At 66.3% G+C, this 13,962-nt stretch overlaps 3 protein-coding genes across 5 annotated transcripts; 1 reads left to right on the top strand and 2 right to left on the bottom strand.

Moving 5' to 3' along the window:
• The first annotated feature begins 52 nt into the window (after positions 1 to 52).
• RECQL4 (RecQ like helicase 4) lies at positions 53 to 6,629 on the top strand. Its single transcript, XM_070382670.1, has 23 exons — positions 53 to 254; positions 319 to 352; positions 476 to 576; positions 815 to 955; positions 1,259 to 1,860; positions 1,953 to 2,052; positions 2,130 to 2,256; positions 2,365 to 2,475; positions 2,574 to 2,705; positions 2,790 to 2,882; positions 2,959 to 3,122; positions 3,515 to 3,571; positions 3,651 to 3,824; positions 3,897 to 4,076; positions 4,148 to 4,289; positions 4,369 to 4,631; positions 4,711 to 4,996; positions 5,068 to 5,197; positions 5,276 to 5,442; positions 5,516 to 5,696; positions 5,778 to 5,931; positions 6,090 to 6,198; positions 6,289 to 6,629. Exons 1-23 carry the CDS (start codon positions 171 to 173, stop codon positions 6,411 to 6,413), a joined length of 3,657 nt encoding a protein of 1,218 aa, XP_070238771.1. The 5' UTR covers positions 53 to 170; the 3' UTR covers positions 6,414 to 6,629.
• A 72-nt stretch (positions 6,630 to 6,701) lies between these two features.
• On the bottom strand, positions 6,702 to 8,861 carry MFSD3 (major facilitator superfamily domain containing 3). Of its 3 annotated transcripts, none has more exons than XM_070382657.1 (5): positions 7,838 to 8,861; positions 7,382 to 7,525; positions 7,174 to 7,294; positions 6,998 to 7,107; positions 6,702 to 6,913 (listed from the first exon to the last, which is right to left on the bottom strand). In XM_070382657.1, the coding sequence occupies exons 1-5, from the start codon at positions 8,523 to 8,525 to the stop codon at positions 6,834 to 6,836; spliced, it is 1,143 nt and encodes a 380-aa protein (XP_070238758.1). In that variant the 5' UTR covers positions 8,526 to 8,861; the 3' UTR covers positions 6,702 to 6,833. The 3 variants fall into 3 exon arrangements, with proteins under 3 accessions (XP_070238758.1, XP_070238757.1, XP_070238759.1); XM_070382656.1 differs by having other exon boundaries at positions 7,174 to 7,298; positions 7,378 to 7,525; positions 7,838 to 8,857; XM_070382658.1 differs by lacking the exon at positions 7,174 to 7,294 and having other exon boundaries at positions 7,378 to 7,525.
• Positions 8,862 to 10,024: 1,163 nt separating this feature from the next.
• On the bottom strand, positions 10,025 to 13,954 carry GPT (glutamic--pyruvic transaminase). Its single transcript, XM_070382609.1, has 11 exons — positions 12,727 to 13,954; positions 12,398 to 12,487; positions 12,215 to 12,323; positions 11,911 to 12,044; positions 11,579 to 11,822; positions 11,344 to 11,423; positions 11,118 to 11,254; positions 10,828 to 11,002; positions 10,595 to 10,750; positions 10,389 to 10,501; positions 10,025 to 10,318 (listed from the first exon to the last, which is right to left on the bottom strand). Exons 1-11 carry the CDS (start codon positions 13,831 to 13,833, stop codon positions 10,228 to 10,230), a joined length of 2,436 nt encoding a protein of 811 aa, XP_070238710.1. The 5' UTR covers positions 13,834 to 13,954; the 3' UTR covers positions 10,025 to 10,227.
• Between the last annotated feature and the right edge of the window lie 8 nt (positions 13,955 to 13,962).

Below are 13,962 nucleotides of genomic sequence, written 5' to 3'. Positions count from 1 at the left end.
GACGTAAACGCACCTTATTGGTTGCCACAGCTGGACCCCGTGGATTGGCTGCCCCAGCCCAGGGGCCCCCGCGGTGTTACGCCTCCAACGCTGCCGAGCGTCCCCATTGGCTGGTGGCCGTCTTCGCCCTCTAGGCGGGAGATTCGCCGGGCGCCAAGCTTCCGGTGACCATGGAGCGGCTGCGGGACGTGCGGGAGCTGCTGCAGGCGTGGGAGCGCGCATTTCGGCGGCAGAGCGGGCGGCGGCCGGGCAAGGTGCGGGCTGCCCGTGGGCGGGGAGCTGAGGGCGCGGCATCCGCCTGACGCGTTCCCTTTACAGGAAGACGTGGAAGCGGCGCCCGAGGAGACCCGCGGTGAGCCCGCGGGCGCGGGGCGGAGGGAGTGGCCAAAGCCGTGGGCCGGGGGCGGGAGGCCTCCACGCCCCCTCCCGGGGGAATCCTGAGTCCTCAACTCCGATCCCCCGACCCCGCTCTCAGCGCTGTACCGAGAGTACCGCTCCCTGAAGAAAGCTCTGGGCCAGGCCGGTGGCGTCGAGCCTCACGGCTCGGGGCAGTCGTTTCCCGTGGCGGCCGAGCAGGTACCTGAGCTCGACATCCCAACCTCTGGGTCAACAGCCTGTATGCCGGAGCCGGGAGGAGTCGTGACCCCACCTCCGTGGGGCACAGAGCTCGGTGGGAGCGGGGGGGCAGAGGGGGAAGTGTAAGAGGGTGGAGGAAGGACAGCCCCTCCTCGGGTTTCTCGGGGGTGGAGACATCTCTGTTCCTCGCCACACACCAGCTTCTTCGTGGTTTAGGTCTCTCCACTGTCTCCTGCAGATGTTGGAGCCCAGTTGCTGGGGGCACCACTTGAATCGGGCTGCTACCCAGAGTCCCCATCCTCCCTCAAGGTGGAGCCCTCAGGAGTCTGCGCAGGATTATGGGAAGAGGCTTAAGGCCAACCTAAAGGGCAGTCTGCAGGTGAGGGGTGAGGGCCCGGCAGACAGTGCATCCATCCTGGGTCCAGAGCTGCAGGTGGCCCCAGGCAGAATTACCAGATGCCCATCCCTGTCAAGTCTCTCACGGGTAGTCTCATGCTCACCTGTGCACACACAGCCAGCACAGCTCCACAGAGGAGCTCCAAGTCAGCCTCTACCTTCAGCTTCCTTTACATCCCAACCTTTTGCTTCTCACCTTACCCAGCTGTTACAGGTGGGCCTCCAGCACGTATGAGTCTGTAGCACCCCAAGGGCCTGAGTTCCTGCTTGCTTGTCTCCCTCCCAGGCTAGGTCAACCCTGGGCCGGATACCCCGGCTTGCACAAAGATCCTCCTCCAAGATCCCTTCACCGGAGCCATCAGGCACAGCAGCTGCCCCCATCTCTCCAGAAAATGTCAATGAAGTGCTCCCTCAGCCTCCCAGGCCCCAGCTGAGGCCAGGCCGGCTCCAGCAGCTGAGGGCATCCCTGAGCCTGCGACTGGGCTCCCTCGACCCTGATTGGCTGCAGCGGTGTCACAACAGGACCCCAGATTTTCTGGAGGTTCCCAGGACCTGCCAGCCTGGCCTGGGTGCAGAGGATTCACAGCTTCTGACTCCAGTTGTTGAGTCTGTCCTTAGCCCCAGAGCTGGTCCTGAGGTGCCTTTGCAGGACCCAGAGACTCCAGCCCTACCAGCAGCTGCTGTCAGTGCAGGGAAGTGTCAGCCTGTTGACCGTCAAGGCAAGAAGCGGAGACAGAGTGGGGAGTTGGAGAGAAGGCTTGCACAGACCCAGCAGGGCACTGACCAAGCAGGACCCCTGCCTGAGGGAGCTGGGGCTGCAGGGCCTGCAGAAGACTGTCCAGATCAGCCTGTGAAGGCACAGCCCCCAGGCAGGACCCCAGCCTCCAGGTATCACTGCTCTAACCTCCCAGCAGGGCTGCCCTCAGTTGAGCCAGTGTGGGGAGGGCTGTGGGCACTGCCGACCTGTGCGTTTCTTCCAGATCTGCCATCCAGGACAGGGGGAACTATGTGCGGCTCAACATGAAGCAGCGACGCTATGTGCGGGGCCGGGCCCTGCGGGGCAGGCTCCTTCGCAAGCAGGTGAGGAGGTGGTACCGGGTGCTCCCCTCACCTGTCCTGCTGCTTGCCCTGTGACCCTTCTTTGTGTCCCCAACCAGGCATGGAAGCAGAAGTGGCAGAAAAAAGGGGAGTGTTTTGGGGGTGGTCAGCCCAGAGCCCCAGCCCAGGATTCTTGCTCCCAGCATGGGCAGCTCAGCCAATGGGCGTCCCGATGCCCTCAGCCCGGTAAGGCCTCTGACCTGGACGCCAGCCTGCTTACAGGGGTGTCGTGCTCTTTGGGGAGGCAATTCTGGCTCAAGCAAAGGCCCTACTAACTCCCTGCTTCTGGTCCAGAACCTCTCCTGGTCCCTCAGAAGGATGTCAAGGTTGCAGATGGTGCACAGACCCAGCCCACCTTACAGGAAGCATTCCTGAGGACAGGTGCGGCCTGCTGCCAAGTCTCTGGTGAGTGAAGAGTTGGAGGAGAGGCTGTAGCAAGTTGCTTTCTTGGTAGTATGATGCCATACCCGCCCAGGGCGCCTATGCTGTTCATCTGTTCTCAGCAGGTGAAGAAGACGCTGAGCCTGGGGCACCTGAGCTGCTGGTGCCCACGGGGCAGTCTGTGTCCAGAATGCCCTGTCCACCTCTTTCCGTGCCTCCACTCTACCCACCGGGGCCCTCGGGTCAGGTGGCAGGTCAGCAGATGCCTAACAGCTCAGGCCTGGACGGAAGGGTTAAGACGAGTTGGCGCCAAGCTAACTTGACACCTGTGTCCACAGACACACCGGCTGAGGTGTTTCAGGCCCTGGAGCAACTGGGGCACCACGCCTTCTACCCCGGGCAGGAGCGTGTGGTCATGCGGGTCCTGTCTGGTGAGTTGGCGGGCAGGAGTGTGGCGGGGCTGGGGCCAGGCTTCAGGATGGCTGTCTTGACTCTGGATCATACCAGGCATGTCCACCCTGCTGGTGCTGCCCACGGGGGCTGGCAAGTCCCTGTGCTACCAGCTCCCAGCGCTGCTCTACTTCCGGCGAAGCCCCTGCCTCACCCTGGTCATCTCTCCTCTCACGTCACTCATGGATGACCAGGTAGGTGGACAGGGCCCACGGACACACGTCAAAAGCAAGGACTGGTATCCATGGCTCTGCCGACTCACTTGGGCTGCTGTTTCTTGCCCCACCCCCACCCCAGAGCTGCAAGTTATCAGGCCCTTTCCACTCTGTCCACAGTCGGCAGTGGCCCAAAGGCACAGGGACACGGCTGCTTAGACCTAGTCCCACCCACCAGAGGAGCAGCTTGGTAGGAGCAGCCCCAATGGGACCAGTCCCCAGTGCGCCTCAGTCAAGGTCCACGGGCGGCTCTGGCCTCTTCTCCCCAAAGGGCCTGGAGGGGAGCCAGCAGTAGTTGTCAGGTGAAACCACGCTGGAAGGCCTTTGGGAAAGGGCCAGGGCCGTGGAACAGGCTGCGCTCCTGTACCTGCAGCTCTCTGGCCTGCCCCGGCTTGAAGGGGGCCTGCATTCACTCAGGGATGACCAAGAAGCAGAGGGACTCTGCCCTGCAGAAGGTGAGGGGGCCTCCCAGGGCCAGATGGGCGGAGCAGCGGGTGGAGCTGGGTGCCGCTGCTGACCAGCGGGCCTCCTCAGGCTCGTGCGGCCCGCGTGCAGGTGCTGATGCTGTCCCCAGAGGCACTGGTCGGGGCCGGGGCCAGCACCCTCCTCTCTCAGCTGCCACCCGTCGCCTTTGCCTGCCTCGATGAGGCCCACTGCCTCTCTCAGTGGTCCCACAACTTCCGGCCTTGTTACTTGCGTGTCTGTCAGGTGAGCCTGGGCGGGTGGGGCAGTGTGCAGAGGGGCAGGGAGGGGACGGCTGGCTCACCACCCCCCTCACAGACGCTGCGGGACCAGATGGGCGTCCACTGCTTCCTGGGCCTTACAGCCACAGCCACACGCAGCACTGCCCTCGACGTGGCCTGGCACCTGGGCGTGACCGAGGAGTCCGTGCTCAGAGGGCCAGCTACCATTCCTGACAACCTGCACCTCTCCGTGTCCTCGGACAGGGACCCGGACCAGGTAAGCGTACGTGCGTGGGCCTGGCAGCGGTCTTGCCTCCCAGGTCTCTGCAGTGACCCTCGTCCCCACAGGCGCTGGTGACACTGCTGCGGAGTGACCGTTTCCGGGCTCTGGGCTCCGTCATCATCTACTGCCACAGGCGAGAGGACACAGAGCGTGTCGCCGCCCTGCTGCGCACCTGCCTGTGTGATGCCCAGGATCCGGGGCCCCATGGTGAGGTGGAGGCAGGCCTGTGCCCGCAGACGCACCCCGAGCACGCACCCCACCTGACTGCCCTGTGTCTTCTCTGTAGGCCGAGCGCTGGAGGCCGTGGCCGAGGCCTACCATGCTGGCCTGTGCAGCCGAGAGCGGCGGCGGGTGCAGCGGGCCTTCATGGAGGGCCGGCTGCGCATGGTGGTGGCCACGGTGGCCTTCGGGATGGGGCTGGACCGGCCGGACGTGCGGGCGGTGTTGCACCTGGGGCTGCCCCCCAGCTTTGAGACCTACGTGCAGGCAGTGGGTCGTGCAGGGCGTGACGGGCAGCCGGCACACTGCCACCTCTTCCTCCGGCCCCAGGTGGGTGCCCACCCCACCCCCCGCAGTTCCCCCATCCCCGCCCGGGGCTGTGCCCCATGTTCACGCCACTCTGCCCCAGGGCCAGGACCTGCGGGAGCTACGCAGACACGTGCACGCCAACGCCGTGGATTTCTTTGCTGTGAAGAGGCTGGTGCAGCGTGTGTTCCCTCCCTGTGCTTGTGCCCGGCAGCCCCCAGAGCAGGAGGGCAGCAGGAGCGAGGAAGGGCACTTGGCCGGGGCCCCTGTAGCTGCGAGTGCCCAGGATTCTGGCCAGCCCAGCATCCCACACACACCCCGGTGCCCAGGCCATGAGCGGGTGCTCCCAGTGCAGCCAACCGTTCAGGCCCTGGACATGCCGGAGGAGGGTGAGGAACGGGTGTGCGCGGCGGGGGTGGGGGTTCCCACAGACCCCGAGTGAGCTCTGCTCTGCCCACAGCCATTGAGACGCTGCTGTGCTACCTGGAGCTGCACCCACGGCGCTGGCTGAAGCTGCTGGCACCCACCTATGCCCGCTGCCACCTGCGCTGGCCTGGGGGCCCCACCCAGCTCCAGGCCCTGGCCCGCAGGTGAGCACACATCCCACCCGAGCTGTCTACTGGGACAGAGTACAGGGCTGCCAATCACATGCCACTCCCCTGGCATAGGTGCCCCCCACTGGCTCTGTGCTTGGCCCAGCAGCACCCCGACACGAAGCAGGGATGCAGTTCTGTGGAGCTGGATCTGGTTGAGCTGGCGGACTCTACGGGCTGGGAGCTGGGCCCTGTGCGGCGAGCTCTCCTCCAGCTGCAGTGGGACCCAGAGCCCGGGACAGGTGCGCCCACCCCCAGCCCCGCTTGCCACCCACTCTCCACCCCTTGGCCAGTTTTTGACATCCTATCTGGCAGGTGTGCCCCAGGGCACTGGGGTGCTGGTGGAGTTCAGGGAGACGGCCTTCCGCCTGCACAGCCCAGGGGACCTGACGGCCCAGGAGAGGGACCAGATTTGCGACTTCCTGCACAGCCGTGTGCAGGCCCGAGAGCGAGAGGCCCTGGCCAACCTGCACCACACTTTCCGGGCTTTTCACAGGTGCACGTGGAGGTGGGCAGGCCGTGGGCCACCCCACCCTTCCCCTAGGCAGGCCCCTCTGACAGGCTCTCCCCTCCACAGCGTGGCCTTCCCCAGCTGCGGGCCATGCCTGGAGCAGCCCGCCTGGGAGCGCAGCAGCAGGCTCAAGGCCTTGCTCAGTCACTACTTTGAAGAAGAGTCAGAACAGCCGGGGGGCCTGGAGACAGAAGATGACCCCGAGCTGGGACAGGACAGGGTGAGTGTCAGGGCCTAGAGGGGTGGCTGCAGAGGATGCGCCGTCTGCAGGCACATACCCGCCTCTTGCTGGCACCATGACAAGCCCGTGCGCAACACTGAGCTGTGCAGAAGAGCGAGCAGGGGAAGCTGGGCTGGCCTGACTTGTCCCCGCCACAGCTCCAGGACTGGGAAGACCAGATCCGCCGGGACATCCGCCAGCTCCTGTCCTCCTGGCCAGAGCAGCGGTTCTCAGGCAGGGCTGTGGCCCGCGTCTTCCATGGCATCGGTGCGGACCTGGGAGGCCTAGCCCTGCGGGAGGTGGGGGCTGGGGGCACATCTGGGCCGGAGTCCTCAGCCTCGTCTCCTCCCCCTCCAGGGAGTCCCTGCTATCCGGCCCAGGTGTTTGGGCGGGACCGGCGCTTCTGGAGGAAGTACCTGCACCTGAGCTTCCCTGCCCTCATGCACCTGGCCACACAGGAGCTCCTGCTGTGGGGCCGCTGACCACCCTGCTGCAGAGCACCCAGTGCCCCCGTGTCCCAGACAGGGGCCTAAGTGGGGCTGCAAGGCCACAGCGTGGGGGTGTCAGGTGTAGTGGGTCCTCAGGGTAAAGATGGAGGAGGATGCAGTGATCAGGACAGTGGCCCACCACCCTGAACACAGGCCACCACCAGGAGCACGGGGGCAGAGAGGCCCCAAAGTGCAGAATAAAAGTTGCATGAGTTGTTTTTAGGATCCTTCCTTCCATTGGGAACCCCATAGTCTGGGGATGACTGCACAGTACTTATCCCAGAAGCACACTCCACTTTATTGATGTTCTGCCTTTCAGCTCAGGCCAGGGCACTGGGCGCAAAGCCCAGGTACAGCATGGGGGTGGCTGAGAGAGCTAAGAAGAGAGAGAAGCAGAGGCGTGGCCCCAGGCTATCAGCCAGGGCTCCTGCCAGCGTGCCCACCAGCAGCTTCCCTAGCAGCTCCAGAGTGGCCAGGAGACTGTAGTGTGTGGCCTGCAGGGTGGACGGAGAATGTCATGTCAGGACCTCCTTGGACTCCAGGCCCACAGTCCCCGATGTTGCAGCCATGTTTCTCACCTGCAGGGCACTGGGTGCCAGCTGACTGCAGCGCATCATCATGGTGAAGGTGGTGGTTGTGACCAAGCCCCCCAGGAGGTGCTGCAGACACAGGCTCAGCAGGGTTGCCCCTGGGAGGGTGTGGGTCAGCAGGGCCCAGGACCCCAGGCTCCTCCCCCCTGTGGCCCACCCCTCACCTCTCAGGACTGTGCCAGGGACAGGGTTGGTTCTGGGGCTGTTCAGCTGAAAGAGCAGGGCAGTCTGGTAGGCCAGGCCCCCAAGACGGAACCAAAGCACTGACCTCAGGAGGGGCAGTGGCTGCCTGAGGGGGAGACAGCAGGTCAGAGGGCACAGGGAAGGAGAGGGGAGCAGGTGGGCAGGGCACGCTGAGGGGGGCTCACCAACACCTGGCCAGCAGGACCCCACCCAGGGATGAGCCGGCAATGGAGCAGAGCACAGCACCCACACCGTTCCACAGCCCCAGCTCTGCAGTGGAGATGCCACCGTCCAGCAAGAGCAGTGGGAACAGGCCGCTGGCACCCTGCTCACCTGTGGAGAGAAAGTCAGTAGGGGCAGCCTGCCCTGCTTCTCCACCTCGGCCTCAGTCACGCTCCCCCAGCCCTGCCTCTGCTGGGCCACAAACGCCAGCAGACAGATGAGGCTAGGCTTTGGCCAAATTCAGGGTCAGCACAAAGCAGCTCAGAGAGGCCTGAAGGGGTGTCACTGGGGCTAGACCTGCAGGATAGGAAACAAGGCCCAGCCACAGTCAGGGTGGGCTCCAGCCTTCAGATCAGACCCCACAGAGGGAAGGCAGTCCCGCGCCAGTTCCTGGGGACCCACCTGTGCTACTGCCTGACTTACCCAGTTTGTAGGTGAGCACGAAGCCCGCTGTCCACAGGGTCCCAGGCACGGCCAGCAAGTCCTGCTGAAGGCGCAGGCTGGGGCGGGGGTGCGCTGAGGGCGGGGGTACAGGCAGCTGTCGCAGGGCGGGCGCCACCCAGGCCGCGGCCGCAGCCAGCCAGTAGGTGGCGGCCAGGAGCAGGAAGAGCAGCGTCCAGGAGAGCGCGGGCAGGAGAGCCAGCAGCCCGCCGCTGGCCAGCGCGGCCCCCAGCTTGTAAGCAACCACCTGCACGGTATTGCCGGGCCCCAGCTCGGCTGGCTCCAGGAGCCGCACGGCCAGCATGTCCAGGGCCACGTCCTGCACGGCCGCAGCCAGATTCAGCAGCAGGAGCAGCGCCGCCACCGGGACAGGCAGCGCGGCCCCGCCAGGGCCGGCAGGAGGCAGGGTTGCCAGCAGCCCGCACAGCAGGCCCAGGGCAGCCGTGCTGAGCGCCAGCCAGCCCCTTGAGGAGCCCCACTTGTCTACCAGCGGGGCCCAAACGAGCTTGAACAGCCACGGCGCGTACAGCGCCTTGGCCAGCCCCACGCGCGTCAGGGAAAGGCCGCGGGCGCGCAGCAGCACGGGCAGCAGGCCTGACTGCAGGCCGTAGGGCAGGCCCTGCACCAGGTAGAGACCAGCTAGGGGCAGCAGCTTCCCGAGCATGGCCATGGCCAGAGGGCGCGGCCCTGGGGCGGGGGCTGCGTTCAGGGCCAGACTGGGGCGGGATGAGGGGTCCCACTCAGCAGGGGCAGGGCGGTTCCCAGGGGGGTCCGGTCCGTCCAGTCGCGATGGGGTTAGGGGTGACACAGCGGCATGACTGGGGCTGGGTCAGGGGTGGCCAAGCTGACATCCGCGAACACGCCTTCGGGTCCCGCGGGCTCAGGCCCCCGGAGAGCTGGACGTCTCGGCTGCGGGGTTGGGTAGCCCTCGCGCGCCACAGCGCAGCCCGGAAATAAGGCGGCCATAGAGAACGCGGGCGGGCTAGAGCGCCGACAGCCCGCGCGCGCCCCTGGTGGCCGACTGGCTTCGAACGTCGGAAACTGGGACCCATCCAGGGCCCTCCCCGGCCGTCTGATCCGCTCCCAGACGCCACTCAGCCTCCGGAAGTGCCGCAGATGTCCCACGGGGGCTTTCGCTGGGTCGCCTACAGCCCCACAGAACAGCTGTCCTCTCAAGCCTCCACTGCTGCTTCCTTGGTTCCGGTGCCCCTTAGCTCCCTGAGGTCGTGGTCTCAGCGCCCTCTGCAACCGGTGGCTGAAGAGGGTCGTGGGAAAGGCCCGAGCCCTGTTCATCCCAGGGACGCATCCGGCTGCTGCCCCGAAGGCCCTCGTGTCCAGTCAGGAGGCCCCGAGAGCCTGTCTAGGCTCCAGCTGGCCTCAGCGAGGAGGCAGTTCCCGCCCCGCAAGGGGAAACCCGAGCCTGAGCGCAGGGTCTCACACAGCCTCTTCGGCCCAAAGCTGTGCTGATGCCTGAGGACACCTGAGGCCCAGGGGAGCGAGTGAAGCTTGCACTGTGGCTAAGAACCCCCTCCAGAGCTGAGTTCGGAGCTTGGCCAGTAGTCTCCCCATGCCTGTGGATCTCTGAAGCCACCCAACCCTTAAACCAACTCATAGGCACTTTAGCCAAGACCCTTGGTCAGCTGCCAAGGCCACGTGGAGTAAGTTTCCTGTCATTTCTAGGCATTTGGGGGGGGGGGGCGGGGGCAGGTTTCTTCTTCTGTGAAATGGGGACTAAAGTGCCCACCACAGAGGACCCACAACAGTGACAGTAGGTGCTCATCCTTGAGGGCTGGGGTCCTAAACCTGCCCCAGCTCTGAGGGGGCCTCCTCTCTGTTTTCCAGCCCAAGGACTGCATTTGCACGTGGATGTCACACACTCCACACACAGCATGACAAAGGCTGTGACCCATGTGCCCTTCCTCCCCCCATTCCTTAGCCGACATCGCTCCTCCTGAAGCTGTCAAAAGTAGCAGAACCGCTGTCACCTGCCCCGTTTGGAGAACCAAGGCACCCTCCTTGCCCTCTCACGGTTGCTTGGTTTCCCTCTGCCAACTCTGCCAGTTCCCATCCAGCCAACTCCATCCTGTAAGAATGTCTGCTCCTCAGGAAGCCCTCCTTGACCATCCCCCCTGGCCCCCAGGCCTGCACAGAACCCAGACAGACAGGCAGTCAGGAGTGGACAAGACTGTGAAGGTGCACATGGGTGTGCACGCAGCCTCCAAGCAGCCCGACCAGCCCATTGCTTTATTAGGGCCTGCGGAGGGGCAGGGGCTCGGCCACACGGCCAGCAGGAGCAAGTCCAGAGGCCCCAGGGCAGAGTGCCCTCAGTCGGAGGTCGTCCCTACTGGCCGGCCCTGGCCTCTGACGAGTCCTCAGGAGTACTCGCGGGTGAACTTCACATGGAACTGGCTCAGCTTCTCCAGCAGGGGCCGTAGCTTCTCCATGGGGGGCAGAATAGTCATCCTGAAAGGGGGGGAAAAGTAAGCCAATGCGGTGGGGGTCGAGGGGAGGGGCTGCGCAAGCAGGGCCTCACCGAAAGTGGTAGGTGCCTTCCCGTTGTCCAAAGCCACTCCCAGGCACCACGCAGATGCCAGTCTCCTCTAGGAGGCGCAGGCAGAAGAACATGTCGGGAGCCAGGCCCAGCTCCTGGGGGTTTGGGAGGAGGACGGGAGGGGACGCTCAGGGAGGACGTCCCCGGCCCCGCGGGCCCTGCCCGGCCTGCCCGTCCTTACTTCGGACCTGAGCGCGCTGCACCGCACGCGGGGGCAGCTGCACGCGCGGGAACGAATACATGGCGCCCTGCACCGGATTGCAGCGGATGCCGGGAGCTTCGTTGAAGACCTGCTCCGTGAGCTTGGCCTTGGCAGCCAGCTCGGCCAGCACCGCCCGCCTCTCCTGCTGCCGAGGGGGTAGGGTTGGTCAAGCCAGGCCGGGGCGCAGGCGCCCCTACGCCCGTGGCCCCGCCCACTCACCGCCTGGAACCGCGGGAAGGAGGGGTCTGAGGGCGCCGGCGGGCTGACAGCCACGTCGAGCAGGACCTGGCCCGGGGTGGGTGGGCACAGCCGCACGCTCCGCAGCTTCTGCATCTGCTGCTTCACTGCAGCGTCCATATTCACCACCTCCACGTAGCCGCCGCGGAAGCCGCACCTGCGAGGCGAAGACAGGCGTCGAGGCAGGGCTGGCAAGGAGGGGCCAGCCTGGCGGCGACGAGAGCCCGGCCGTCGCCCAGGTTCTGGGCTCCACCCGCCCAGCCCGCACGCACTCGCCCATGTAGCCCTTGGAGATCGAGTGGAAGGAGGCGAGCTCCTGTTGCGCCGCGTACGGCGGCCCCATCTCCGTGAGCACCTTCTTGAACGAGTGGAACTGCGAGCTCTCGGCATACACGTTGTCTTGGTACACCTGGATGGGTGGCCGGGAGACAGCGGGCCACGTCACCTGGGCGCGCGTCGCCGCCCGCCACCCCCTCCCCGCGGGCGCCCAGCCAGCACCTCATCGGCCAATAGGAAAAGCTTCTCCTCAAAGGCGAAGCGGATCACGTCCTCGATGCACTCGCGGGTCTGCACCTGCCCTGGGGCGCGGGGGTGCGACAGGTCCGGGGTCAGCCGAAGGGGCGCTCTGCTCTGCGCAGGGCGGCGGGCGGAGGGAAAGGCTGACCCAGGCGCGGTGGACAGGGGTGCCTGTTCGGGCCGGGGCGGCGGGGCGGGGACGGGTGGGGACGCGCACCGGTGGGGTTCCCAGGGTTGATGACGCAGAGCGCGCGGGGGCGGCAGTGGTCACGCGCCTGGCGCAGCGCGCGCCGCAGCTCGGCCACGTCGAGCGCCCAGGCACGCTCCTCGTCCAGGTAGTAGTCCACCTGCACCGCGTTGAACTCGGCCAGCGCGGCGGAGTAGAGTGGATACTGAGGGATAGGGATAAGCACGCCCGTGCGCGTGCGACCCTCGCCGGTTACCAGCAACTTCAGCACCGTCTGCGGGCGGGATGGGAGGTGGGGTTGGCAGACCCTCCCGGCTGCGCACTAGGAGCCACGGTGGCTTCCCGCACTGGCCCCGGCCTACCACAATGGCATCGCTGGCCCCCGTGGACAGAAAGATGTTATTGGGGTCGGCAGGAATGCCTCCATCGCGCCGCTCGATGTACCGCGCCACATCCTCACGGATCATCTGGACGCCAGCGCTGATGCTGTAGGCCCCTGAGCGGGGAACGGGGCAGGACGGCCGGGGTGGGACAAGTGAGGTCCCCTCGCTGCCCTCGGAGGAGACCCGCCCCCCTTCCAGCGGGCCCACCCCTCTCCCGGGACAGCCTCCCTCCAGCTCCTGCTCACCACCCCTCCCCCAGGCTTGGGCGGGTTCTGGCGCTCACCCAGGCTGTGGCCCCCACACGCCTGCAAGATGCGCTCCGCCCTCCTCTTGGCGTCGTCGGGGAAGTCAGGGCTGTTCAGGAGATCGGGATGGACGCAGAGGGCCAGGACCTGGGAGGAGTGAGTGCTGAGGCCAGGGTCCACGGGCTGATGGGGGGAGGGTGCAGGGCAGTGCTGAGCCTCACCTGGCGCGGGAAGGTGATAGGGATCTGCCCCATGGCCTGTGCGTCCCCGATGTTGGCGCGGATGACCTCGGTGAAGGGCTTCTTTACGCCCTGGAGGGAGGCGGGGAGCGCAGTGATGGGGGAGCTTATCACTCCCACAGGCCTTGTCTCCTAAGGAGGTGGGGGCGGGGCACGTGGGACCAGAAAGGGGCCCTCTCACCAGGCCCCGGGGCGGGCAGGGGTTGGGGGACCAGCCTGGGCCCCTCTTGCCAGGCCCGGGAGGTTGGGGGCTGGGGGGTAGGGTGTACCGCCTGGGGTCCTCTCGCCAGGCCCGGAGGGCAGGACCATACCTGGCGCAGCTCCTGCTCCAGCTCCAGTGCCCGCTGCACGATGGGGCCTCGCACCGCATACTCCACCCTCCGGACATAAGGATTCATGGAGTCCAGTGTCAGCACCTTCTCCTTCAGCCCATTTGCTGCCTCCTGGCTGTGCTCACCTGCCCTCAAGGCCATGACTCTGCTCAGATGGGCAGGAAGGAGGCTCAGGAGGCAGCAGGATCCAGAAGCAGGGGTGAGGTCAGCCGGTCCAGGCTCGATGGGCCAGGGCTGGGAAGGGGGAGCCTGGGAAGGGGCGCCCTCTTGGCTGCAGCCTGCTGGCCCCACTGAGAGGACAGAAGAGGCTGAAGGAGCCGGACTGCCAGGCCCCGCCCACCTGGGCACAGATCTGCCCTGGGAGCCACAGAGAGTGGGTGAGAAGGCAGGCGGGGCTTGGGGTGAGGCCTGGTGCCCGCCCAGCGTCCCCAGGACAGGGGACAGGAGACCCACATGGGGCAGGGACAGGCAGAAGTTGCCAGCAGCTCTGTGGGACCAGGCCTGCGGGCAGGGAGGGGGTGAGCGCCCTGAGGGGTCCACAGAGCTGGGAGGGCTGGGCCCCCAAGGGAGCGGGACTAAGGCCCAGGACCTCAGCATAGTTACCCCAGTAGGGCTCGGCCAAGGCCCAGCCCTCTCGGACCCCCCATCTTTGCTCCCGGCCAGCAGAGCAGGCCTGTCTCCCGGGTAACTGAGCCAGGCCTCAGGCATCTTGGGGCTGTTGGGGGAGGGGAGCGAGGCCCTCCTGCGCTGGGGCCAGGCCTGGGCCAGCAAGAGCCTGTGTCTGGAGCTTGGTCCCCCATCGGCGCTGCAAGGCTGGAGTCTCTGAGCTGGGGTGCTGGGAGTGGGGGTGCTGGGCAGCTCCGGGCCTTCGCAGGGCCCTCGGGACACCTCTGCAGCTCTGGGCTGCTGTCCTGCCCTTTTGCCAAACACGTACCAGCCTGGAGCTGCCCTTGGGGCTGCACCGGGGGCAAGGTGACCTAAGCGCCCCCTCCCTGAGGCTCCTGATTGGTGCAAAGAGTGGGAAGGGAGCTGTGATAAGCCTCGGGGCCCACCTCTGCAGGCCCTGCAGGGAGCGATAGGCCCCATGTGGCCTGCCCAGCCCCAGGCTCCAACCCCACGCCGAGGGTCAGGGAGCACCCTCTCAGCGGAGCTGGACAGGCCTGTGGCGCGCCAGCCCCTCAGCTCCCGCGGGCGGGAGAGGAAACCGGAGCCCAG

The sequence above is a fragment of the Bos mutus genome, chromosome 14 (assembly GCF_027580195.1).
Source record: "Bos mutus isolate GX-2022 chromosome 14, NWIPB_WYAK_1.1, whole genome shotgun sequence".
Taxonomy (NCBI): Eukaryota; Metazoa; Chordata; class Mammalia; order Artiodactyla; family Bovidae; genus Bos; species Bos mutus.
This window is presented reverse-complemented; position numbering and strand designations above follow the sequence as displayed.